The sequence below is a fragment of the Misgurnus anguillicaudatus genome, chromosome 15, assembly GCF_027580225.2.
Source record: "Misgurnus anguillicaudatus chromosome 15, ASM2758022v2, whole genome shotgun sequence".
NCBI lineage: Eukaryota > Metazoa > Chordata > Actinopteri > Cypriniformes > Cobitidae > Misgurnus > Misgurnus anguillicaudatus.
The window spans coordinates 36,707,740-36,732,512 of record NC_073351.2 but is presented as its reverse complement, the minus strand read 5'-3'; the positions used below and the strand labels follow the sequence as shown (position 1 = coordinate 36,732,512).

Below are 24,773 nucleotides of genomic sequence, written 5' to 3'. Positions count from 1 at the left end.
CAAACCAAACCGTTTGAAAATCGGTAAAAAATTAAGCAAGTTATGGTCATTTAAAAGTACCTGCATCATTAAAACTCAATGCTACGAGTGAGCGAGCGCCCTGTCCTAAGATGGCCGCCAAAATGCGGACGTTGCACTCCATTGGCCAGCAGCGCGGACGAGCCATCTAGCCTTTATACATATCTATGCCTGTCACACAATAATGGCACTAAACACCGCCCACGGTATGTGACGTGTCATCACAAATGTCATAGCGCCACCTGCCGAGCAGGCACGACAAACGCATTTGATATCAAATCATACACACAAGAACAAAAATACAACATTTCAAATCCAGAAAATTGGTTAATAATATGAAAGCCCTTGAATTGATTTTACTTTTTGATGAATACAAGCCAATTTAAGTAAGCCTTTCGAATATTTTTACTATAATTTGTTCACTGTTGAGTTTGTGCTCTTATTTAGTATTTTTGTAATTTCCAATGACTGGTATGCTCAACAATGCTATATTCATTGTTGTAATCATATTCCTTGATTGTTTGTAAAGTTGAAGTAAAAAAAACCTTTTCAAAATAATATATTTATTTCTCCTCTGGAAAAATAATACAACGTCTATAAAGAGCAAAACATTTACAAGACACCTTTTACAAAAACAACATGTTTTATAAAATCAGTACAAATAACATAATTTAATACAATATTACTCTTGCACTGGATGGGATATTTTGACTTAATATTATTCTATATGATGTCGCTATGCTATGTAGTACCATATACTATATTATTCCCTCGTGTATTTTGCTAGATGCCTTATAATACATGAAAACATCAAAGCACAGTTGTGGGCAATATTGTTTAAATGTATAACATTTAAAATACATTTGATCCTACTTATGCCCTGAGAAAAGAAATCGACTCCTTCTGAAATGCTTTCGCAGTATCGTATCGCGTCGGCAGGGGGCGCTCAGTGATGTCAGCGCGCTGGTGCGTGACGTCACCACGCGGAAGTAAACATATCGCTGCGCCTAGTGTGTAAACACGTTTATTTGATATTGAATAAATGTGGAACGATCTACGCTGTTTGTAAAATGTCAGCAGTGTGAGGTTTACTCAGAGATAATGTTTCTAAAAAATGTACTAATGTTGTACTTCTCACCGAGGATCACTTTAGCTGTTTATTGATTGATTTGTTTGATGTCGGACTGGTTCGGTTCGGTTCGTTATGGCTGCGGGTTTCGCTCCGCCGAAGCTCAAAGATTTTATTCTCACCGAGAAGCTGGGAAGCGGCACATATGCGACAGTTTATAAAGCTTTCAGAAAGGCAAGCGATGATTCCGATTATAAATAGTGTTTTTTCTTGTTATCCTTGTTTGTGTCACATTGTTTGTTTGAGTGTTCATGTGTTTGTTTATGGCTGACAGGTTGTTTATTAAGCATTTGTTTGTTTGCAGACTGACAGCAGGGAGGCTGTGGCTGTGAAGGTGGTCAGTAAGAAAAGTCTGAATAAAAGCTCAATGGAGAATCTGCTGACAGAGATTGAGATCCTAAAGACGATTCGGCATCCACACATTGTGCAGCTCAGAGATTTCCAAGTACTGAACCGACAGCTCATGCAGTTTATTCATCACGATGCTTTCTGTTAATGCTTTGCTTTGTTTTCTGTGTCTGTAGTGGGACAGTGATAATATTTACTTGATTCTGGAGTGGTGTTCAGGAGGAGATCTGTCACGTTTCATTCGCACTCGCAGGATTCTCCCGGAGAGAGTCGCCCGCCGTTGTCTTCAACAGATCGGTACTGAAACAAACACCAAAGCTTTCATACTTATAGACTGACAGTAAACATGTGATGATGTTTGTCTTGTGTTTAGCGTGTGCTCTTCAGTTTCTTCATGAGAAGAACATCTCTCATCTGGATCTCAAACCTCAGAACATTCTGCTCAGTGGAAACATCTTGAAGCTCGCAGGTGCAACTTTACTCTCATATACAGTTTCATATCTGTGGAGAGTTAAAAGAGTCGCTATATGATACTTAAAGGGAGACTTCACCCATTTGCATTAAGGTTTGTATAGTTAGAACCCCAGTCATGTTTTTGAATGGTCATGCATAATTTTCTCAGTTGCCGCTGAGACAGGAGAAATACAGATTTCAGTGTTGGACTTCGTTCTTTCAATGATGTAAAAATCATATTTTTGCATCATTGAAAGCAGGAAGTCCAATATCTTTGTTGAGGGAGTGAGACTACAAACACCCCTTTTCTCAGTCAAATAGACAGCAAATTCGAAATGTATGTTACATTTCAACTACAAATATGACGCACTTTCAATAAAGATTCATGTTTCTACAGGTGAAATGCTCCTTTAAGTTCTGTGCTTTCTATGAGATCACACCTCTCCTCAACACCAGGACATTTATCACATATGATGTCATTCACAGAAGGGGTGTGAACATTAGTGATGTCATAGCAAACGCCACTGATCATGCCAATCTTACTGTCATTGTAGATTTTGGTTTTGCTCAGTACATGTCCCCGTGGGATGAACAGCAGGTGTTACGAGGTTCTCCGCTCTACATGGCTCCAGAGATGTTGTGCAGACGACATTATGATGCTCGAGTTGATCTGTGGTCTGTCGGGGTCATTCTATATGGTGAGAGACAGACAGACATTCTCATGTCTAGGGCTGTCACGATTATGAAATTTGGCTGACGGTTAATTGTCTAACAAATTGTGACGATGACGATTAATTGTCTGTTTTAAAGCTTTGACATTTAATTCTTATACATGTTTTTTTCTAACCCTAACCCTAACCTGGCAGTAAATATTAATACACATAAATACATATTGAAAAAGTAATTATTTAATGAATATATCTTTCGAAAACTGAAAATTCTTGATAAGAAATAAACACAATAAAGTTTGAAAAATAAACTGAAAATAAAAATGCAATCAAAATAGGTCTTAAATCGAGGCCAATTCTACTAAGGTCATATTAGTAATGGACCAAATGTCTGTAGTGGCTTTCCTAAATTTGTAATTGCTGTTTTGGAAAAGTACGTTTTACCTGGCAGTTCAAACTGCTTATCAAAGTTTTGCAGCAAACTTCTTTAAATTATGTTTTTTCAACTGTATTGAATGGCTTTCGCGTTACACTGTCAGTTAAGGTGCGCCAACTGATACCGTCTCATTTATATAGGCGCTGCAGCTCCTCTTTGTGTTTTGCAATCATTGCGGTGATCAGAAATCATTGCGATGAGTTCAAACTATTGCGATGAGACAAATATTTAATCATTGTGACATCTCTACTCATGTCACACCTGTAGATGAACTGACCAGTTGTGTGTTTGTGTATCTGTATATGTGTGTGTGTAAACACAGAGGCTTTATTCGGACGAGCTCCGTTTGCATCTCGTTCATTTGCTGAACTGGAGGAGAAAATCCGCAGTGAGAAACCAGTTGAGGTGAAACTGACATCTAAACATAACCACAGTTATAAATATCATCTCTATGTCTGATGTGAGCTGAGATGTAGACATACTGAGTTAATGTGCGTTGTGTTGTGTGTGTGTTTGTGTAGCTGCCATCTGGAGTGAAAGTTTCTCCCGACTGCAGAGATCTGCTGCTGCGGCTGCTAGAGAGACATCCAGACGCTCGCATCACATTTGATGAGTTTTTCCTCCATCCATTTGTAGATCTGGAGCACATGCCCAGTGCAGAGAGCCTTCAAAAAGCAGTGAGTCTGTGTGTGTCTGTGTGTTATTGTTGCGGTACTCTGGTGTATGATCTTCTCTTCATGTGTGTATTTCTAGAAAGCTCTGGTGTTAGAGGCGGTTCAGAAGGATCAGGATGGAGAGAGAAGTGCAGCGTTGTCTCTTTACTGTAGTGCACTTGAACACTTTGTTCCTGCGATTCACTGTAAGATTCAAACTACAGAGTCTCTGTTAGTTATTATTCATGTCTTCTGATTCAATAATGAGCTGTATTTCTTCAGATGAAACAGACAGACAGAGAAAAGAAGCTCTCAGACAAAAGGTGAATCTCAAATCATACAAACATTCATTACATGACACGATTCAGAAAGTTGATTCTGTTTAAACTCTTATGAAACACATATCTGTATGTTTGTTTTTCCTGTGAGATTCTCATAAGAATGAAACCCAATGCTGATGGATTCTGAGGATGTTTATAAAAGAAAGCCTTCAATTCTGATCATACAGACACACACACACACGCTTTAATATCTGTAAATCAGACTGTTGTTTTTCTCTCAGGTGAATCAGTATGTTTCTCGGGCCGAGGAACTCAAAGCTTTGGTCAGATCAGACAACAAGATCAGTTTTGAGGAAGCAAAGTCAACCAGGAACATATTAATAGGTATAACCGGTAACACAATGCTAACAACCAGCACACAACAACAACAACACACAGTTGTGTCTCAAGCTTCTTATTGTAATGGCAAACATTTTCACTCCTTCACAGAAATGTCCAGAAATCAGCCGCGTTTATTGGCTGCTCTGGAGTTGGCATCCTCTGCTGTTGCCCTGGTAACTGTTTGGATGTGAACGTCTCATCTGAGCTGCAGTGTTGCATTATGGGTAATGGAGTTGTGATGTCTGTGTTGACAGGAGGAGAGCGGAGCTGAAGATTGTGAAACTCTTGATTTATATCAGCAGAGTTTAGGAGAAATGCTTCTGGCTCTCGCGGGTGAGAGATTCATAACTCATCGTATGAATGCGATTCATCTCTCCGAGTCTCTGATGTCATCGAGTGTTGTGTTTATTCTGTCAGACGTGTAGAGCGTGACGCCAGTTGATGATCTCATACAGGAGAGATGCTGATTATTAAAGACCTGTCAATCACCTATTAAATCCATAAATACCACATAGCAACACCCTGATGTACCATGTGTTTCTGTAAAATGTAGAAATCCACTTCTTTATATTCTCCTGGAAGTTAAGAGAAGAGCAGCGAGACGTCCAGATGAGATGAGATGATGCCAGTACAGCGTGTGTGGTTTGATCTCTGCCATCTGGATCTCATTCACGACAGCTCTCTTCATTTCTCAATGTTATTAAATACTGAAAGTCTTATCTGTTAAAGTGCTCAAGGCTCTGCTCCCGCCTCTTTCCAAAAACTCCTCCAGATCTCTGCTGGATTTGAGTTTTTTATTTGGCTGTTTTGCTCTCTCTGTTGATCTGTCACAGCAGTAACGCCAGAACTGCGAATATCAAAACACAATCGCTCTATATTCTTTAAACTGTTAGCACAGGCGTTATACTGAAATCCTAAGGTTTGTTTTAAACCTACAAACTTCAATGTGACTTTAATAACTTTAGTTTAAAAGCACAGAGAGCCTCTGATTGTCAATGTGTGTTTGAATAACCTAACCCTAACCGTTAGAATCGTTTAAACAGAGAAATAATCAATAATGTTTCTCTTTCTGTCAGCTGAAGGTCAGGGCCGGCGGAGAGATTTACTACACAGTGAGGTGAGAAATCAACTATGAGCATCACTTCAGAGGAAATGCTAAATATATCTAAACAATTTAACAAAACTCTAACTAGTTTTTCTAATTTGAAATCTTTGAACATTATCATATTTACATTTAGCAGACGCTTTTATCCAAAGCGACTTACAAAGATTAAGAAGCAATAAAAGCAATTTGACTTAGGAAGGCAATAAGAAGTGCTTATCCCAAGCAGTGTAATAACTTTGGTGAGTTAATAAGAATAATGGTAACACTCATGTGTAGTTTACAATTCTTACTATTAACTGGTTGGTTATTAGCTTTGATATTACTGAGATATTGTCTGTTTCTAATACTTTAAAAGCACATATTAATGCCTGATTCTGCAAAACCTTATTCTATATCCTTAATCTACCCAGTTCTACCAACACTTAAACTTAACAACTACTTTACTAAGTATTAATAAGCAGTAATTAGGGCTATATTGAGGCAAAACTAGTTAATAGTGAGAATTGGACCTTAAAAATAATAATTGATGTACTTTTATATGGTTTATATCTTTGTATCATTTACTAAATAGGATTATAAAGTAATTAATAAGTCATTAAATACTTTTTGGAGAGAGTCATTTTTTACAGTAATCTAATTACATGATTAAAGATTAGTAATTAGTAACTAGTAATCAATTACTTTTTTTGAGTAACTTACCCAACACTGATCCCAAGTTACATGTTTTCATTATTCTGAACAATACCTGTTGAGAGAGAGAGAGAGAATAATGTTTTACATTTTTGTTTTGTTTTTTATATAGAAGAGGTGTGTCTGCAGTCAATATTTTATCATTTATTGTCCCTTGTGTCCTTATAAACTGGTTAGAAAACCTGGGATCTGAAATGCCACAATGCTAAAAAAAAATGTCACCATAGATTAACATGATGTGTACACGAGCACAATCTGTCAGGTTTAACACTGTAACTGATATATAAAGTGATGTTGAACTTTGTATTTCTCTGATCTGCTTTGAATTTCTCTTTCAGATTAAAAGTTTAATGAGTCGAGCGGAGTATCTGAAAGAACAGATTAAGGTAAAACGTCATGTGATGTTTGTTAATGTTTAATGATGAATGTTTGTTGGTATCTTCTAAAGCTTGATGTGTTTAATAGATGAGAGAAACTCAGACGGATGAATCGCTGAAGAAAGATGCCGTTGCTGAATCTGTGAGATCTTGTATGTATCATATTTTTTCTTATACTGTTATGATTGAGTCCTGGATTTGATCTTGAATTTCAAATGTGATTTTGAGTTTTTATTTGATAAACGAGCACCAGATTACCTTTCAGCAGATTTATCTACATTACTGTTTAAAACTTTAGAGTCATATTCACTCATGTATTCATTTTATTTTTTTCATAGTATGATTCTTCTTTAATAAATGAATTCACCGACTGTGAATTTGTCAATAATTTGTTGTAATATTCAGACACACACACATGATGATGTTTTTCTCTTTCTCTTTTTCAGCATGTTGTTTACAGTGAGCTGAGGGTTCTCGTCATATCAACATGAATGTAACGTGTCACATGATCAGAGTATTCACAGAATCTGATTGGATCTCTTCAAGTGTGAATAATCAAATGTGACGTTCATCTGGCTGTCATTTATCCTAAATCTTATTTAATTTTTCATTTTGAAATTAGATTTTGAGTTTCTTAATACACTGACCTCCAATTATGAAAAATCACACACACACAAACAACAGATCTAACACAACTTCATGACAGAGAGAGAGAGAGATGTGATTTTGATTTGATCTGTGTGTGTTTACTGTTGACTGATGCTTGCTTATGTTTAACCTTTAATATTTAAATTAATTTTTCCTTTTTTTTTTTTTTTTGAAAACATGATTTTAATAAATGTGAGAATCTAAATGAAATATTTGATCTGCATTGCGTTTGTATTTTTCCAAACAGTCGTGCATTCCTTTCTTTTACACAGTTTGTTATATTACACTACTAGTGGTTATTCGACGGTTCAGGTCAAGTACCAGGTTTGATCAGTATAAACTTGTAGACTGCTTAACATATACAAAGTCAATGTCATACTGTATAATACTAATATTCCTGTAGATATGTGGAAAAACCTTAACACAACATCACAGTGTAATTAATTACTAAAACAATTGTAATATTAAAGTTACCATCTAAAACATGTCTGGTTAGTTTTTTGTCACCACACAGGAAGTTTGCTCTTTTTGGTTCTGCCAGCATGTTTGTTTGGTTCACCTGCTTGAGCCCTGTTGCAGATTTTAATATATGTGTTAGTGTTTTTATAGATTATTATAGAATCTTCATTAATCTGTAACATTCATAGATTCACAGACTACAAAAATTATGCAAATACCTATTGTTTTGGGTGTAATGTAACTAGTAGTGTAACTCATTACTGTTGGCTGGGAGTAATGAGTAAAGTAATATTTTGAAAGGAGAAACTGTAAAAAATTCTTTGTTGCCTTAATTTTTCATTTTAAATTACTATTATTTATGGTGACTAAAGATGAGTTGTTAACTTATAATATATAGTTGATGTTACAGTGTAGTAATGAGTAGATAATGATCCGGCAAAAAATTCATTTCATTGGCCAAAAATATGTGGTAAATATGCTAAATAAATTTTGTAGTCAAGCCTATTAAATATATTTTTGAATTTGAAAAAATATTTAGCTTTAAGTAACCTTCATATATTAACATATATTTCAAAATGTACTTTAGGGCAACAAATACCTTTCTAATTTTACAACCATATGCCTAGAAATGTAATTCTTGGCCAAAATATATTTTAAATATAAAATATAATATATATTATATAAAATGCTAAATTCAATTTTATAAAATATATTTTTGAAGTTGAAAATATATTAAATTTTAACCAATTCAAACCTTATTTTTAAAAGTTTTTGTAAATATTAATTTGGTTTAAAATATATGCAGGGCTAAAAATATATATATATTAAATGCTTAAAAATATATTCATTTTTTTAATATTTCAAAATATACAAAAAATGGCTAAAAATATTGGTGAAAAATATATTTTTGTAAACATATTCCAAAATATTTTTTAGCAAAGCATTTTTTATTTTGGAATATTTTGGGGTTTAAGTTATGTTCTGTTATAGTCGTAACCTCAAAAATAAAGCTATAAAAGCTACCTTTCACTTTCATTTCTGAGGTTAAGGTTTCTTTGATTTTAATAGCTGCACTAAAGGTCAAGTGAATGTGAAGATCTCCTTTGAGTGTTTTATGATCTGATATCTCATAACATCTTGACTTTAAATGTCAGAGGATTTTAAGAAGTCCTGGTACTGAGCTCCATTTTGTGTTGATCTACACAACTGTTCAAAATTAACCCCTAAACCCTGCTGCTGGTTCTGAGACTCACTCGCGCTCCATAGCAGAAGATGTTAAGAAGGTTTGTGTGTGTGTGTGTGTGTGTGTGTGTGTGTGTGTGTGTGTGTGTGTGTGGTGTAATCCATCAGAGACTGAAAACCTCAACACACACAAATGAATAGAAACATTGTAGCAGTGAGACACAATACTGCCTCTAAATGTAACCCAGAGCCGTGTGTGTCTGTGTGTGTCTGTCTCTCTCTGTGTGTGTTAAATGAGAAAATGGGCTCCAGCTCTGTGTCACTATTGGCCCCTGTGTGGCCCCTCCTCCAGTCCTCTCTCCTGCTTTTGTTTATTTTGATTTTGTTCCCAGTCGTTTGGGTGGGGGTGCTTATAAGAGAGGAAAGACTTCAGTGTCGTATGAAACCTACCTTAAGTTGATTTCACAGAAAAACTCTCAGAACTGCCGTTGCTTAAGATTCTGCGTTTATCCAGTTTTACAGGGACTTTATAAGATTCAAGAGTTTTAAAGAAGCATTCAAACATTAAGATTATACATGAGCAATGATTACATCAGAGTTATTTAACAAACCCCATCAGTAATAATCTCAATCTTGTTGACTAAATCTGTCATCACATCATATAATCACCTCCATAAATATTAGATCAGAAGCACATTTTGTGTTATTTTAGTTATTTACCAAAATGTATTCCAGATTCAATCATATAGTGAATATAGGCTGAAAGTGCACACTCTTTATTTAGTGGATATTCACATTCAATTTAAATGAATGGTTTAAGAATTACAGACGTTTAAAAAGTAACTCTGTTTAATGTACACTATGGGCTATATGTTACATCATTTAAAGCATGTTAAAGGTCTGGTGTTGATTTTAAGTGTGGCCTTTGCATTTGGAAGCTGTGATCCAAAATCATGTGGTTCAGGGAGATTTCCATGCACAGACCATATTTAGGTTTCAAAAACACAACACATCCACCAGAGAGATAGCAGGAACCTCAACCTTTCTCCATACAGTGAACTTTAGTGGACCTCAACAGTTTACAGTTTCAAAGCAGCTTCAATCGACTGTAAACAATTCTAAACGAGGCATAACGGTACATTCACACCGGGCGAAAGAGTTAACGCTTGACAGAAGGCTAGTCTGCAGCGTTGCCAACAGCCAATCACAGTGGCCGCAACACATGCTCCGGTCTTCCATTAATGTAATTGGCTGGCTCTGACTAGCTTATTTGCATAAGGCGATCTTATTGGCTGACGCATGCGTTGCCGCTTTAAAAGTTGAGAAATGTTCAACTTCTGCCGCGAGCAACAGCACTGACACGGCGCCGACAGATCCACAATTCAGTTTGGCAACGCATGACATCACCAATTAAAAGTTAATGCGAAGCGTTAATGCTTACGCCCCGTGTGAATTTACCGTAAGGGTCTTATCTAGCAAAACCATCCTCATTTTCACAAAAAAACCCAAAAAACAATAATAAGCACTTTCAATCCACAACCTCTCGTCCTGCACTAGCCGTGCGACGAGTCAACTTGACCCCACGTATTATGTAATCACGTGGAAAGGTCAAGCATTACACTTGTGATTCAAATACATGAATTAGTATCATTCCATATACAACAACATCTGAACGCTCCTCTTTCTCCACACTGGAGTGATAGTTTCATATACCGTATGTAACACGTGACCTTTCGACGTGATCACGCAATATGCAAGGTCACTCTGGCCCATCACACGGCTGTGCAAGACGAGAAGTTTTAAAGTGCATATTACTGTTTTTTTTTTTTGGCAATAATGGCGATGGTTTCTCTAGAAAGATCGTCTTTGAAGCTGCATTACAAACTTTAAATTGTTGAGGTCCACTAAAGTCCACTATATAGAGAAAAATCCTGAAATATTTTCTCGGGTCTATAAAATTTCACTTTACTCCAAGCACCTGCATCATTTCTTCTCATGCAGGAAAGAAAAGTGAGATGGAAAAGCACTGAAACAAGTATGACCTTCCTTTAATATTGAACTGCTTGAGATACAGACAGAAACTTCAGTGTTCATGACCAGCAGTTTAAGATGCAAAACTTGTGTTGATACATGTTAGCATCAAACCAGTACTTAAGACCAGGACTATATAGACCAAGACCAGACTGGTTTATAATGAGCATCTATCATTGAATCATGACACCAGCAGTGAAGTGAAAGCGTTTAACAGCTTCTGAAGAGCCTCTTCACTTAAATGAAGCACTTGATCCCAACACAAACTCCTTTAAGCGGACACACACTGCAAATATTTGAAGTGTGATGTGAGGACAATGAAAGACTGCTGGCAACACACAGACGATCGTTTGTCAAAGATCTTACTGAATAAAAAGACTTGAAGCACCAGAAAAGAGTCTTGTCGTGATGAAATCAAATCAAAAGACTGCAGTGAGTTTGTGTCTTAATGGGAGCAAAATCCTTCAGTCTTGTGTGTTTGAGAAGGACACTTTCCACTTCATTGAGTGTTGCAGATGAGAGCAAACACCGCGTAAAGTAAAAGCACCTGTCGAGAACCAGCGATGGCACTGCAGGTGGACATCACCGCATACGAGTCCGTCACATCTCTCTCTACTTTCATCTCATAATCCTCGTCCTCGTATATATCATCCATGACATCATGGTCAACAGAAAACCCTCCAATAGAGCAAAGTCTCATCATGTTTTGTTTGACCACCTCACAGAAAGGCCGCTCGAGTCCATCACACACGCATTCGTTCAGCATCATCCCGTTCGGCATGACCAGCAGCTCCTCTATAGTCGCTTTACACCGGGATGAACATTTTCTCCCGTTAAACAGCTGACCGCAGCGGGAAAGATAAGCCGTCAGAGACGACTGACAGCCGGGCTCGTCCTCGCAACGCTGCCGCGCTTCTGTGCAGCCGATCCCGTGCGCGCCACCGGGATGCGTTCGAGGCAGACACGGTTCGATAGCGCGTTTGGTGCGCAGGCACTCTGCGTCTTTCCCGCAGTCGCAGTTCTCCAAGTTTGGCCCGTCGGTGGTCTGGTTGAGTCGGATGAGCGCGCTGATGCAGTGGCTCGGACAGTGACCCCGGGCACCGCGGATGTTCGCGTCACACGCGGTGAGGTATTGATCATACGCGAGCTCGCAGTCTCGCTCTCTGTGACACGTGAGAATCGCCTGCCAACAGAGCATCTGCGCATCGAGCATCAATAAAGACGCGAGGAGAAACGCGACGCGAAGGCAGCAGCTCTCCATCTCCATCATTCTCACATTAACTGCGCGTCCATAAGTTCAGTCCTTTGATGCGCGCCAAAAAGCGAACTGATACCGAAATAAGTAACATCGCTGTGTGTGTGTTTTTTTTTAAAGTTCAGCCAAAATGAAATCAGAAATAAAGCTCAACAGGTCTCCATAAGATCTGAACCAAGACATCAGATTCCTCTGCGAGTGCGCATTCATTTAACTTCTCACCTTTGGTTTGAAATCTTCACGTTGATGTCCCGTATCTGTTGCGTGCCTTTGTCCCTCTGGTGTTTTACGCACAGAGACCCCTCCTCCAAAACTCCCTCAGCTCCCCTCTGCTTCTCCTCTCTTCATTATGGATTCTGTTGTTCTATTGGTTGTAAACGGGACCTTGCACCGGATTCCTTTCCATAGTAACGCAGTTTTTGGCAAAGCTCACCTCCTGTACAGAATAAATAAAATGTTTATAAATTTCATGAAGCCGGCGAGCTGTGTGGTCTCTTTCACTGCATTAGAGAACAAAACCAGACAGAGAGAGAGAGAGAGAGAGAGAGAGAGATTGCACGAAGCTCAACATCTGCAAACCACTTCTTCAATTTACAGCAGAGAAAAACAAATCTGTTTCTCTTTAGCACAAGCCCCTGGATAAACGGACGCACACCCGGTGGCTTTCAGCTCCGCCCCTCTCGGGCTCTGCTGGGGTGTTTTAATCACCCTGCTGGGGAAGAAAAGGCCCACAAAAGTGTTTTCTGGACCGTTTCACCCTCTTTGTGTCCGACTGGCCGTGCAGTAGCCCAGAGGACCATCAATAGAGAGACTTTCCACAACAATATATTTTAGTGCTGTGTGCTTTCAGAGGACACTTGAGATCCGTGATTCTCTGCTATTCACATGGAAAGCGCTTCAAGCATTCTTCGAGTCTGTTACAGAACAAAGCTGACACACAAGAAAAACTGATGATTTGAAGATAATATCATTTAGATAATGCATAAGTCATAATTTAAACCTCACTCAGCTCAAAAGTCTATTTCTACCTTAAAGACCACCTATTACATTGCTAAAAACGTTATTTTGTCTAATGTTGTAGTACAATGTGTTTGCGTGGTTAATTGTAAAAAACAAATTATTTTCTGCATACCGTACATTATTGTTCCTCCTCTATGCCCTGCCTTGATTTTGTACAAAACTCATCGATCTGAAAAGCACAGTGTCCTTTGATTGGCCAGCTAATCTGTACATTGTGATTGGCGTGAATACTTCTGACGTCAGCCGGAAATGTGACGCTCCTTACCATGTTTTGAAGATAAGCTCACAAAGCAATACTGACAGGGAATTAAGGCTATATCCACACGAAGCCGCTGCATTCCCTATCCGATCATTTTTTTCCCTTGCTCTAAAAAAATAATCCGTAAACACGAAACCACTGAAACCGACTGAAAGCGGTGTAGTATATATATGCCGGACCAGTATGGGGCGCTGTAATTCTGCCACAAATATACACTATACCCGGAGAAGAAGACTTTGAGCATGCGCATAACCAACGTATGGTGTTGTCCATTATCGCTTGTTGGTCACCACAATTGCATAGACGCAATAGATTTTGCTGTAATAAAGCTAGTAGGCTTTAGTAGCTTCTGTAGCACGAACACAATCACATAGTCCGCCGTTATTGTTGTTGCTGTTACATGTGACGCTTCCGACACGTGATGTGATGACGTTTTCGCTTCACAAAATATACGGATTGGCTGTACAGATGAAACCGCAAGGGTGTCGGTTTCAGATTTATCCACTTTAGAACCCGGTTTCAAAAAATAGCGGATTCAGTCTCCCAAAACGCCGGATCCGTGTGGATGAAACGCCAATACGATAACAAATTTATACGTATACGGTGATACGCGTCTCCGTGTGGACAGCCCCTAATATAATCTTCACTACCTTATCAATACGAGCCCAATCTGATCCAGAAAATGCAGATGACCAAGCTGATTGATCAACTTTACCAGCGCGGCTTAAGCAGAACGTAACAGATTGGAAAGTTAAATAAACTAAAACATTAATACCATTTGTGATCGTAGAAACTTCAAACAACAAGCGCTACTGACTTGTGTTTGAATCATGGTTTAGTCAGTAGTAAAGTCTTTAAATATGAAAACATACTGATAAAAAAGTAAAGCTTGTAGTTCACTGGAAGTCACTTTAGATAAAAGCATCTGATACGTTCATAAATAAATAAATATATGAGAATATAGATTACTTACAGTCTGTGAGTCAGAAGTGGGAGGAATTATGATAATGTCGGTCTGGTCCACGTCACTAATCCCAGGAAGTAAAATGTTGCCTACAATCCGTCTGTTTGTTGTAGTCCAAGAAAAGAGATTTACAATAGAGACGGTAACTTGCATCATCGTTTACTTTGAATTTGTACTTTTTTCGAATCGTTAACCTGAACTAATACACACTTACACACTAAAGGAAATGTCAAATCATGAATCGGAAAATAGGTGCAGAGTTCCCACACCTTAGTTAACTTTAAATTCAAGGACCTTTCGAGGACTTTCCAGGTCCAATGCCCTCAAATTCAAGGACTAAATGTGGAGACACATTTCAAGTGAGAGCAAGGTTACATCGTGTTATCTTTAAAGATACATTGTTACAATTCCCTTTCGAGGGGACTCGCGCTGCGTCACTGCGGTGACACTTTGGGGACGCCTCCAGGAGTAAGTGCGTCTGAATGTGTATATCAAATTCAACTAATTTTGAGGCTTAACAACAAAGACAGGGTGACGCAGGAGTCAGGAAGTATATCACTATCTAAAATATTGCCAAAGACGGCGTTACAGGGATGCAGGAAGTATGACAAGAGAGACGCAGCGTCTCGTTCCCTTCTCAGTGAACAACAGCTACATACGTAACCCGAGACGTTTTCATGTGTCAAACACAACTATGCAAAAAAGCATTTTGGTATGAATCAACATTCGCATACAGAAGATATAAGCATTTAAAGTGAACAGTTTAATACGTGTGCTTAAAGAGTCTAGAATTTTAATGATATTATCGTACACTACACAGAGAAAAATATGGATTTTTTCCAGAAAACTTCTTGTATAAAATAGATTCAAGCACTTTTAATGACCTGTATCTATGTATGTATATTTTCAAAAACTTCCCAGGACCTTGAATCCCCCCCAGAATCCCAAACTTTCAAGGATTTCAAGGACCCGTGGAAACCCTCTTTAAAATGAGATGTGTAGTCATGAACTCTGATTATGATGAACTTTAGTTTGTTCTAGACTCTAGGGTTAGGGTTAGGTTGGATTGACACCAAGTTTCCTTCATAACAGTGCAGGTTTGTTTCTGTCTATAATGTTGCTAATGTCTCCCCCTGCTGTTCACACACAGTACTACAGACAGGCTGACAGTCAATTATATCACATCAACATCTTAGTACAAATATATTTATTACAGTTTCAACAGTCAGTCAAAAATCAGCAAGGTCTAAAAATGACAGCAGAATAAATGACATGAGTACATTACACTGATAATAACATTACTTCTAGTCCACTGTGGAAATAATTAAGGTATCGAGGGTATAAATACAACGACAGAAATCAACTCTTGCCATTGGTAAATAAATTACAAATATATCATATATCATGTAAAACAAAATTAAAGGGAAAATCAACTGTTTAATTTCTGTTCAGACTTATTCCCTGTATATTATTGGCTATCAGCTCTGTCCTGCATTTAGGTCAGAGACTGTAATATTGCTTTATTATCATTTTAATATCACTAGATGGAAGCAGCTTATTACTAAACCATAATACCTGCATGGCTTCATCAACACTGACAACAGACTCACAAAATACACAAATCACACAAAAAATACCTCACATTAATAATCAAAAGTTTCGCTTCACAAATGACCATCTGTTCCTGCACGCAGAAGTGATCAAATAATTCAGAGAGTATATGAAATAACTAAGAGAAAGAACCAGACAACACCAAAGCATCTGCACAAAACAGCATCACTCAATGAAAGGTCAAAGGGTGTTGACTTCAGCAGGGGTCAAATGTCTTCATGTAGATATTTAATGACTATAATGACCTACAGACAGATGGATTATTTCCCCAAAACTCCTTAACATCATAAACCTAAACTATTGCTTTAATAAAGAAGCCTGCAAGGAGCAGACACAGACTGTTGATTATCTGATGAATATCACAACCCTGTCAAGGTCACATTTACACCCAAAATCAAAAATAAAACAAAACGCACGCACACACACATGCACGCACACACACACCACTTTGCATAACCTACATAAAGTCCGTCTCTGAGACCATTTGGACTTTTTGCATTGTGATGTATGAAATGTTTTCAATATTTGTTAAAGAACTCCCCCATATCTAATGGAGCAAATGGAGGTTTTTTTTTCATGATAAAAACATTTTCTTTCTTTTGTGATGTTGGGGTGAAACATGATGGAAAGATTCTCACAAAGACTGTATTTTATGAGAGACCACGAGAAGAGCAGAAACTTCATTATTAGTGAATGAAGAAACAATGTCCTATAGATCACACTGAATATTTAAACATGAACACGGCAGTGAGTGAGATGATGATGATGATGATGAAGGAGATATACAGCAGATAAGGACAGACAGCAGGACAGGAAGAGAGAGAGAGAAAGAAAGAGAGAGAGAGAGAGATCACATGAGCGAACACTTCTCAGCAGAGTTCTTCAGGTCCTCCAGTGTGGCCTGAGCTTTTCCCTTCAGATGGTTCATGTCCACATTCTGGATGTTGGTCAGATGACCCAGGACAGACTGTTTGTGTTCTTCTTCCTGGTTATCTTCAGCGATCATCTTGGCCAGTTCAGTGGGAAGTTCAACATCATCTTGCGCAGCCTGAATCTGAGACTCATCTAACTCATTCTGAAACACAGAGAAACTTGTTTTAGGAGAATTAAAAGCACTCGTTAAGGGAAAATAGGTCATGTTAAAGGGGACATATCATCAAAATCTGACTATTTTCCATGTTTAAGTGCTATAATTGGGTCCCCAGTGCTTCTATCAACCTAGAAAATGTGAAAAAGATCAACCTAGTAAATTTTAGTAAACCGTTCTCTGCAAGCATGTGAAAATATAGGTCATTGAAATTTGTCTCCCCTTGTGATGTCAGAAGGGGATCTTATTATAATAATACCCTCCCTTAATCTGTACTATCCAACCACAGCACTAGGGCTGGGTATTGTTAGGAATTTTACAATTCGATTCGATTTCGAGTCTTGAGGCTTCGATTCGATGTTGATTTTCTTGCTTCGATATCGATTCAATAATAAGTAAATAGCAATTAAGTACCTGAGTATATTTTTAAATAATGTGTGTAGTAGTACTAATGTTTGATCACGTTGATGCAGGCTTGAAAGAAGTGCTGCTGTTTGCCATCTTTGATCTTTCTGTTTTGATAAGGTGCGTCTTGTACAACGCTGAACGCTCTCACTACTGGCCACTGGCCGGATGGGGGGCTGAATCGATTCATAGGATTTGATGAATCGATATTGAATTGAGAAACAAATAATTGCAATCCATTAATGAATCGATATTTTTACCCAGCCCTACACAGCACTGACATTTAGTGCACAGACTGAGAAAATAATTGACAGCACAATTGAGTTTCAATTTCAACAAACCAGCATTACGGTGATCAGTGTTTGTATTTCATACCATCATTTACATTTTAAAGGACACACCAAAAAACTGCACATTTTTGCCCAAACCTACAAAGTGGCAATTGTTATAATGCTATAATAAATGATCTGTACACTGGGGACACTAAAGGTTTATTTGAAATCTTAAAATAGTCTTGTGAAATATCCCCTCTAAAATGGCACAATCACCTGACGTCATCTATCATGAGATTACCTCTTACCTTTGGCAGTCTGTATTTGTCTCTGAAGTGAGTTCTGACTGTAGCTCTCTCAGCCTTTCGCTGAGCAAAATTGGCATCTCGCTCTTGCCTGTATGTGAAATAAAATGAGACAAAACATCTGAGGATTTCTGCATGAAATGAGTTCAGCACATTTTGATCATTTATCCACCTACATAACACTTTCATGTCTCTATAAAGCTAAAGATCATCCGTCAAAACTCAGTTAGGTTTTAAAACCTTTAACAGCTTCTTAAATGAAACTGATGTGCAGCACAATTTTTCTATTTAAAATTCTACATCCTCAGAGGGATTCTTGTGTTAACTATTCTGACATATAAATGTAATGTCCCACCTTCAAAGAGAGAACTGAACCATAAATACAATTATATCTTAAGGAAACACACATGTATTTGTTGGATGGATGTACAGGTTCAAGGTCATGTGAGGTGAGGTGAAAGGTCACTAGATCTCCAGGACTGAAACAAAAATCAATATAGCTGCAAGCAGCGATTACCGGGGTTCAAGCGATCTGGGACCTTAAAGGGGTCATAGAATGAAAATCTGACTTTTCCATGTTTAAGTGCTATAATTGGGTGCCCAGTCCTACTATCAACCTAGAAAATGTGAAACAGATCAACCCAGTAACTTTGTTTGGGGAAACCATTCTCTGTAAGCATGTAAAAAAATACATCGTTCAACTTTTGCCTGTTTTGTGAGGTAGGTAGCAAAGCGAATTACAATAATACTGCCCCCTTTATCTGCGCTATCCAACCACAGCACTGCCATTTAGTGCGAGAGAAAGAAGGAAAAAAATAATTGACAGCACAATTGAGTTTCAATTACAACAAACCACCATTATTGTGATCAATTTGCATTTCATCCGCTCATTTGCATTTTAAAGGAAACACCCAAAACGGCATACTTTTGCTCAGGTCTACAAAGTGTCAATTTTAACATGCTATAATAAATGATCTGTGGAATATTTTGAGGTAACACTTCACATTAACACTCACTTAAAAAAATATCATAATATGACCCCTTTAGGACCTTTAAGGGCATGCCTGTGTAGATTTGCTGCATTGTTATCAAATCTACTTAGAATCTGGAATACTAACATGTTACCAATTAGGTATATTTTCTGACGAGAATATGATGTGGTGCATGCCATGGCAAGATTTGCCACACAAAATGTTTCAAAAATTGTTAGCATGAGACAAAACAGCCCACCACAATTTCTCTACGATGCTCTGATATAGAGATTTAGGTCTCACATGGCTAATCTATAACACAGCAATGATGAAGAATAAGCTAAAACACATACATGCATTTACACACAGAAGCAGAAATGGCAGGGTTAGGAAATAAGACTTTGAAATAAATGACCAATCTCCATATGCTTGGTGTCCTTCAAGAGTTCAAGAGTTATCCTATGTTCGAATGTCACATGACTGTTAAAACGTTTACCGTCAGAATGATTGACGAAATGTTATTTTAACATAATAATACTGACTTCATAAAGTTAAATCATGCATCCATTGATGAAACCTGTGAACACAATTTTATTGAGTATACATTTTAAAGGGGTCATATCGTGAAAATGTTAGCATTTCCACTTTGTAGGTTTGAGCAAAAATGTGTAGTTTTGGGTGTGTCTTTTAAAATGCAAATGAGCTGATGAAGTGCAAACACTGATCACAATGATGGTGGTTTGATGCAATTCAAACTCAATTGTGCTGTCAATTATTTTTTCTCTCTTTCTTTCTCTCTGCACAAATGGCAGTGCTGTGGTTGGATAGTGCACATTAAGTGGGCGGTATTAATCTAATAAGATATCCTTATGACATCATAAGGAAAGCCAAATTTCAATGACCTATTTTTGCTCACACCTACAAAGTGGCAATGCTAACATTTTCACGATATGACCCCTTTAAATAATAAATAATAATTTTAGCCAGCAGATGGCAGAAGATGACCTTCTGCCATCTGCTGGCTAAAATTATTTTTTTCATTTTACAATTAATTTAACATAAAATTAGTATAGGGCTTATTCGCAAACACCAGAAGTCGCTAGCCGCGGCCATCTTGTTGACATGACATCTGTCCTGCCCCGAGCCGCACGTAGATTTGAGTCGAGGGGAGCAGTAGCCTAATGCCTTAATCTCGTCTGTATTAAGAGAAGATGAGCTTGATTATTGTGGAACAATATCAAATAGACCCAATAGCCTTAAGTAAAGATCCGTCCTTATTGCCATCCGTAACTTATCCGGATATTTATAACTATATCGTTCATACAGTATCCGCATTCATCATACAAGCACTGAAGGGCCATTCACATTATAACGATAACTATAACGATAACTATATCATCGTCCACATCATCAAACAATACGTTTATGCTAATTCGCTCACGGCACTCGCGCAAATCACTTGCCTTTAATATTGCTTGTAATAAAAACTTTTACAGATGTCCTCAACACGCTGCGTTTCGAGTAACTCTAAACAGTGAATCTAATAGTTTGTCTAATCTCTTACCTTTTGGCATAACAGTTAGTTAATGTAATAGAATAAAAAGCATTACGTAGTCAATTTTCACAGCAACTGGAGGTATTCTAATGTTATAGAGCTCAGCAATGAGCTTCACTGTCATTTTAAGTGGCCGTGCACTTGAAGTTCAAATAGATTTTAATGCTATCAATGGTTTATCCTTCATCAGGTGGGAAAAATCGCTCAGAAAGTGATCCCAATGATGTCGTTCATTGTATCTGTATCGTTATAGTTTTGGTGTGAGCTCCGCTATTCTGTTTAATATAAAACAATTTTCAAAACTATGTGAACGGCCCTTAATTCCCTACCTAGTATCAATGCCAGACCTATTATTATGTTCATATAGTTATTAATACTAATTTAATAATTGTCTCAATTTATGGCAGCTTATTTGAAAGAGCAGTTTCAGCCACTGCTTACAGCTAACCATATGTGATCAAATTATGGGGACAGACTTTGCTGTGAGCATATATCCCTAACGGTACCTGGGGTAAAATGATGGGGACAGACTTTGCTGTGTTGGGAGTCTCTCCTTCGCTGGTTCAACTCCTCTGTCTCCTTTCATGTTTTCTGACAGTCGGTATCGCATAAAAACTAATTCCGGAGTTCTTTTTGCTGTTGTTAGAACATCCGTGTATTACACCACACACCATCGCGCGGTTTTAAAAAAATACACCGATAATACCATGCATAATACCCACGCTGCCTCGCTTGTCAATTGACAGACTGACAGTTTTATGTCAACAATATGGCCACCACGAACATTGATGACGTAGATCGAATAAGCCCTATTGAATATTGAAAAGTAAATAACGATAGACACATTTTTACCTCAAATCCTGATAAGCATGCTCTTAAGTATATTAATGAGGGTCTGTGTTTCACACAGAGAGTATATATTTTTCATATAATCCTTTTATTGTGTTATTGTAAGAGAATACAATTTTTTGGATTTGGAAACAATAAAGCAAAGTTACATATTTTAATAGAAAATTTTTTAGGCTCTGTCATGTTAAATTGTCAAATAGTGGTATAGCTCTGCAATTATTTTCATGTGATTTTAGGCTGGGCCAATAAATAACTGATCCAGATATGTTTTCAATATCAAATTATGTCAATAACAAATGTCATGTTATTTAGTAGATTTGCAGAAGATTTGCTGGTAAGCATTTGTCTGCGTTCAATTTCATAAAGTGCTGCTATTTAGTTGAGTTCTAGCAGGTCATTTATGTGAATAATAACCAATTGCATTATCACATGATAATTTTTGGTGCAATATTTGAAAAAGAACATATAAAAATGTAACAACTTTGTATTATACATAATGTAAGGACACGTTTATGTCATGGAAGGTAAAATAGAATCCTAATGCTACTGATGTAAATAAATGGGGATAATGAAAAACTTTAATACATATCTTTATGAGTTCCTTTAAACACACGTGCTGCAATTCAGTCGTACAAATTGCACCTACACCAATGTGTGACATCACATGAAATCTATGCTTACAAAAGCAGGTATTCAAATTCATTACATTTTGTATTTGATATACCTTTACACACAGAGGACAGAAAAATGTACTGCCCTGATTTTATTGTTGTTGACTGAAAAAATTCTAGTAGTTTTGAAAAGTTGTTTTTGTAATTCAAAGTTAAACAACTAAAGGAATAAGATGTACAATTGGTGATCACAATTTGGCATTCATATTTGCTCACAGACTACAGGAAATTGTATTGCATTGGCTTTAGTGTTGTTGAGTGAAAAACCAAGTATTAGTTCACAAAAAAGTTTTTTCATATAAACATAAACATATAGAGCAGTGGTTCTCTACTTCGTTTCTGGAGGACCACTGCTCTGCACATTTTGTATGTTTCTCTCATCTGACACAATCAGTTCAGTTAATAAAGATCTCTACTATTGTGCTGATTATTTGAAGCATTGAGAACCACTGATCTAGAGAACTGTTTACTTTGCACACATTGTGTTAGATGCAACGATTTTCAGAAAGATGAACTAAAAATCCTCACAGACAATTGGAAACATAAGACCAACATTCCCATGAGTTTAGTTGTAATCACACATAATTAGGCTTGACTTGTACATGGTTAATACTGGTTGGCTGTTGAGTGGCATGTTTTCAAAGATAAATAATTATCCTCATAGACCATTATAAGAACCTGAAAGTAGATGTTATGTGCAAAATAACAAGTAGGTCAGACAAATATTTATGTGTCATATAAATATGCTATAGTTATGGTTATTTGTTCTTATGTTATAGCGCCACCTAATGGACAATCTCTGCAATTTTTTGCATGTGACCTCAGCATGGGTCTATACATATGTGTACCAAGTTTCATGTTGATATCTCATTCCTATCATAAACGATAGCTATTTAAGTATTTGTGGCCCCGCCTCTTCGTACTTTTGACTGTAGTGTTGCGACGACGAGTGCAAAGTTCAACTTTTTTTTGATAATTATTGATAATCAGGGTCTAAGGAATATTCCAGCACTGGATTGGTTCAGATTGGTCAAAAAACCTAGGACTAGTTCGCAAAAGTAGGTTTAAAAGAAAATGATGAATATCTATCAAACGATTCGACTGAGACAAGTGCTTCTTGAGGAAAAGTTGTTCATTTAATGTAGCTCTATTAAATGATATAAAGATCTTGTTGATATCTAAAACACTGCATAATACACAATCACTTAAACACTGAAAAAACGTGATAGCGCCTCCCGGAGGCCGAATTTTTTCTTACTCGGCACAGACCTTCACGGCCAAGAGACAAACAGGCCCACCACGTTTTGTTTGGATCAGCCTCCGTTAACCCTGTCTAATAGCTGCTTTTTCTTGATTGGCCGATGGCGGCCATGTTTTTTGAGCTACGCAAAATTCCTTTTACACATAGATAGTACCCTAGACCAAGAGCACCGGTGCCAAATGTCAAGTTGATCGGTCCCATATTTCTGTAGTTACAGACCTTCAAAGTTGAGGTGGTGTTATAGCGCCAACTAGTGGTCAAGAGGCGCAATTTTTTGCAGGTGACCCCAGAATGGTCCCCTGTATATGTGTACCAAATTTGGTGTCAATATCTCCTTCCATCCCTAAGTTATAGGCATTTAAGTGCAAGAGGCTCCGCCCATTGGGGGCGTTTGGGCGTGGCTTGACGACGGTGAGTCGAAAGTTCAAATTTTTTTGATAACTTTTGATATTCACACTCCAAGGAATATTACAGCACTGGAACGGTTCCGATCGGACAAAAAACCTAGGACTAGTTCGTTTTAATTTTTTTCGACAAAATCGAAAATAGCGAAAAAAAATTCATGACGGAAATGAAATCGGAGATATACGTTTTATTCGTCTTGACGCAAGGAATCCGGTGATATAAGACACTTGACATTTGGACAAGATTTGTGGGAGTTATGAGCATCAACGCGTTTGTTATCGCTATAGCGCCACCTATAGGCCAATCGGGTTGATACTCTATCAACCTCTCCCCAAATTGGGTCCTACCATTTGGCCAAGTCTCAAGTCTCTAGGCCTTACGGTTTGGTCTGCACGATCCGTTCTACGGCAGAAGAAAAATAATTACTAGAAATATAGCTGCAAGCAGCGATTAGCGGGGTTCAAGCTATTTGGGATCACAAGACGTTTAAGGACATGGCCATATAGATATTCTGCATTGTATATTGTACACACACACGTTTACCTGAGAAAGGAGAAACAAGACTGTTAAAGAACAAGACTTAATATTGACATGGTTACACACTCATTTTGTATGGCTTTACTGTTGTTGAGTGTAAGAACTGAAACAATTTAATAAAACAACCAGATACGTTATCTGAATGGTGGATTGTGTTATTAAATCGTGTCAATAACAAATATCATTTCATTTAGCAGATTCATGTTCATGTCCTTTAATCGAGTACCATGAAGGCTTTCTGTTTTAATTAGGTAAATAAAGTGAGGTATGCAAGTTATTAAACCGTATATATTTTTATGGACAAAAGGAACATATACACAAACATGCTCTGCACATTTTGTATGTTTCTCTCATCTGAAACAGTCATTTTAGTTCATAGAGATCTATTCTGTAGGTCTTACTAAATGTTTGCTTGTTTAAATCTTTTAGACATTTTTTTAACAAAAGTAATTGTTCTTATAGAACATATATATTCTTTGACATAGAT

The 24,773-nt window shown here is 37.4% G+C and overlaps 3 protein-coding genes across 3 annotated transcripts in view; 1 reads left to right on the top strand and 2 right to left on the bottom strand.

The window, feature by feature from the left end:
• Window positions 1–977: 977 nt before the first annotated feature.
• On the top strand, window positions 978–7,355 carry ulk3 (unc-51 like kinase 3). The gene is made up of 16 exons (XM_055174646.2): window positions 978–1,321; window positions 1,452–1,592; window positions 1,672–1,792; window positions 1,869–1,964; window positions 2,503–2,646; window positions 3,375–3,457; window positions 3,574–3,729; window positions 3,806–3,911; window positions 3,988–4,028; window positions 4,268–4,370; window positions 4,476–4,540; window positions 4,622–4,700; window positions 5,444–5,484; window positions 6,501–6,548; window positions 6,628–6,691; window positions 6,986–7,355. The coding sequence occupies exons 1-16, from the start codon at window positions 1,223–1,225 to the stop codon at window positions 7,000–7,002; spliced, it is 1,404 nt and encodes a 467-aa protein (XP_055030621.1). The 5' UTR covers window positions 978–1,222; the 3' UTR covers window positions 7,003–7,355.
• A 3,500-nt stretch (window positions 7,356–10,855) lies between these two features.
• On the bottom strand, window positions 10,856–13,484 carry LOC129418885 (growth arrest-specific protein 1). The gene has a single exon (XM_055173831.2). The coding sequence runs from the start codon at window positions 12,127–12,129 to the stop codon at window positions 11,359–11,361; it is 771 nt and encodes a 256-aa protein (XP_055029806.2). The 5' UTR covers window positions 12,130–13,484; the 3' UTR covers window positions 10,856–11,358.
• A 2,915-nt stretch (window positions 13,485–16,399) lies between these two features.
• cplx3b (complexin 3b) overlaps window positions 16,400–24,773 on the bottom strand; it is an 84,062-nt gene continuing 75,688 nt past the window's right edge. The window contains exons 2-3 of the mRNA XM_055173833.2: window positions 18,041–18,128; window positions 16,400–17,043 (exon numbers count right to left, since the gene is read on the bottom strand). Of these exons, the coding sequence (XP_055029808.1) occupies window positions 16,819–17,043; window positions 18,041–18,128 (313 nt within the window). The 3' untranslated portion in view covers window positions 16,400–16,818. The remainder of the gene's footprint in view (window positions 17,044–18,040; window positions 18,129–24,773) is intronic.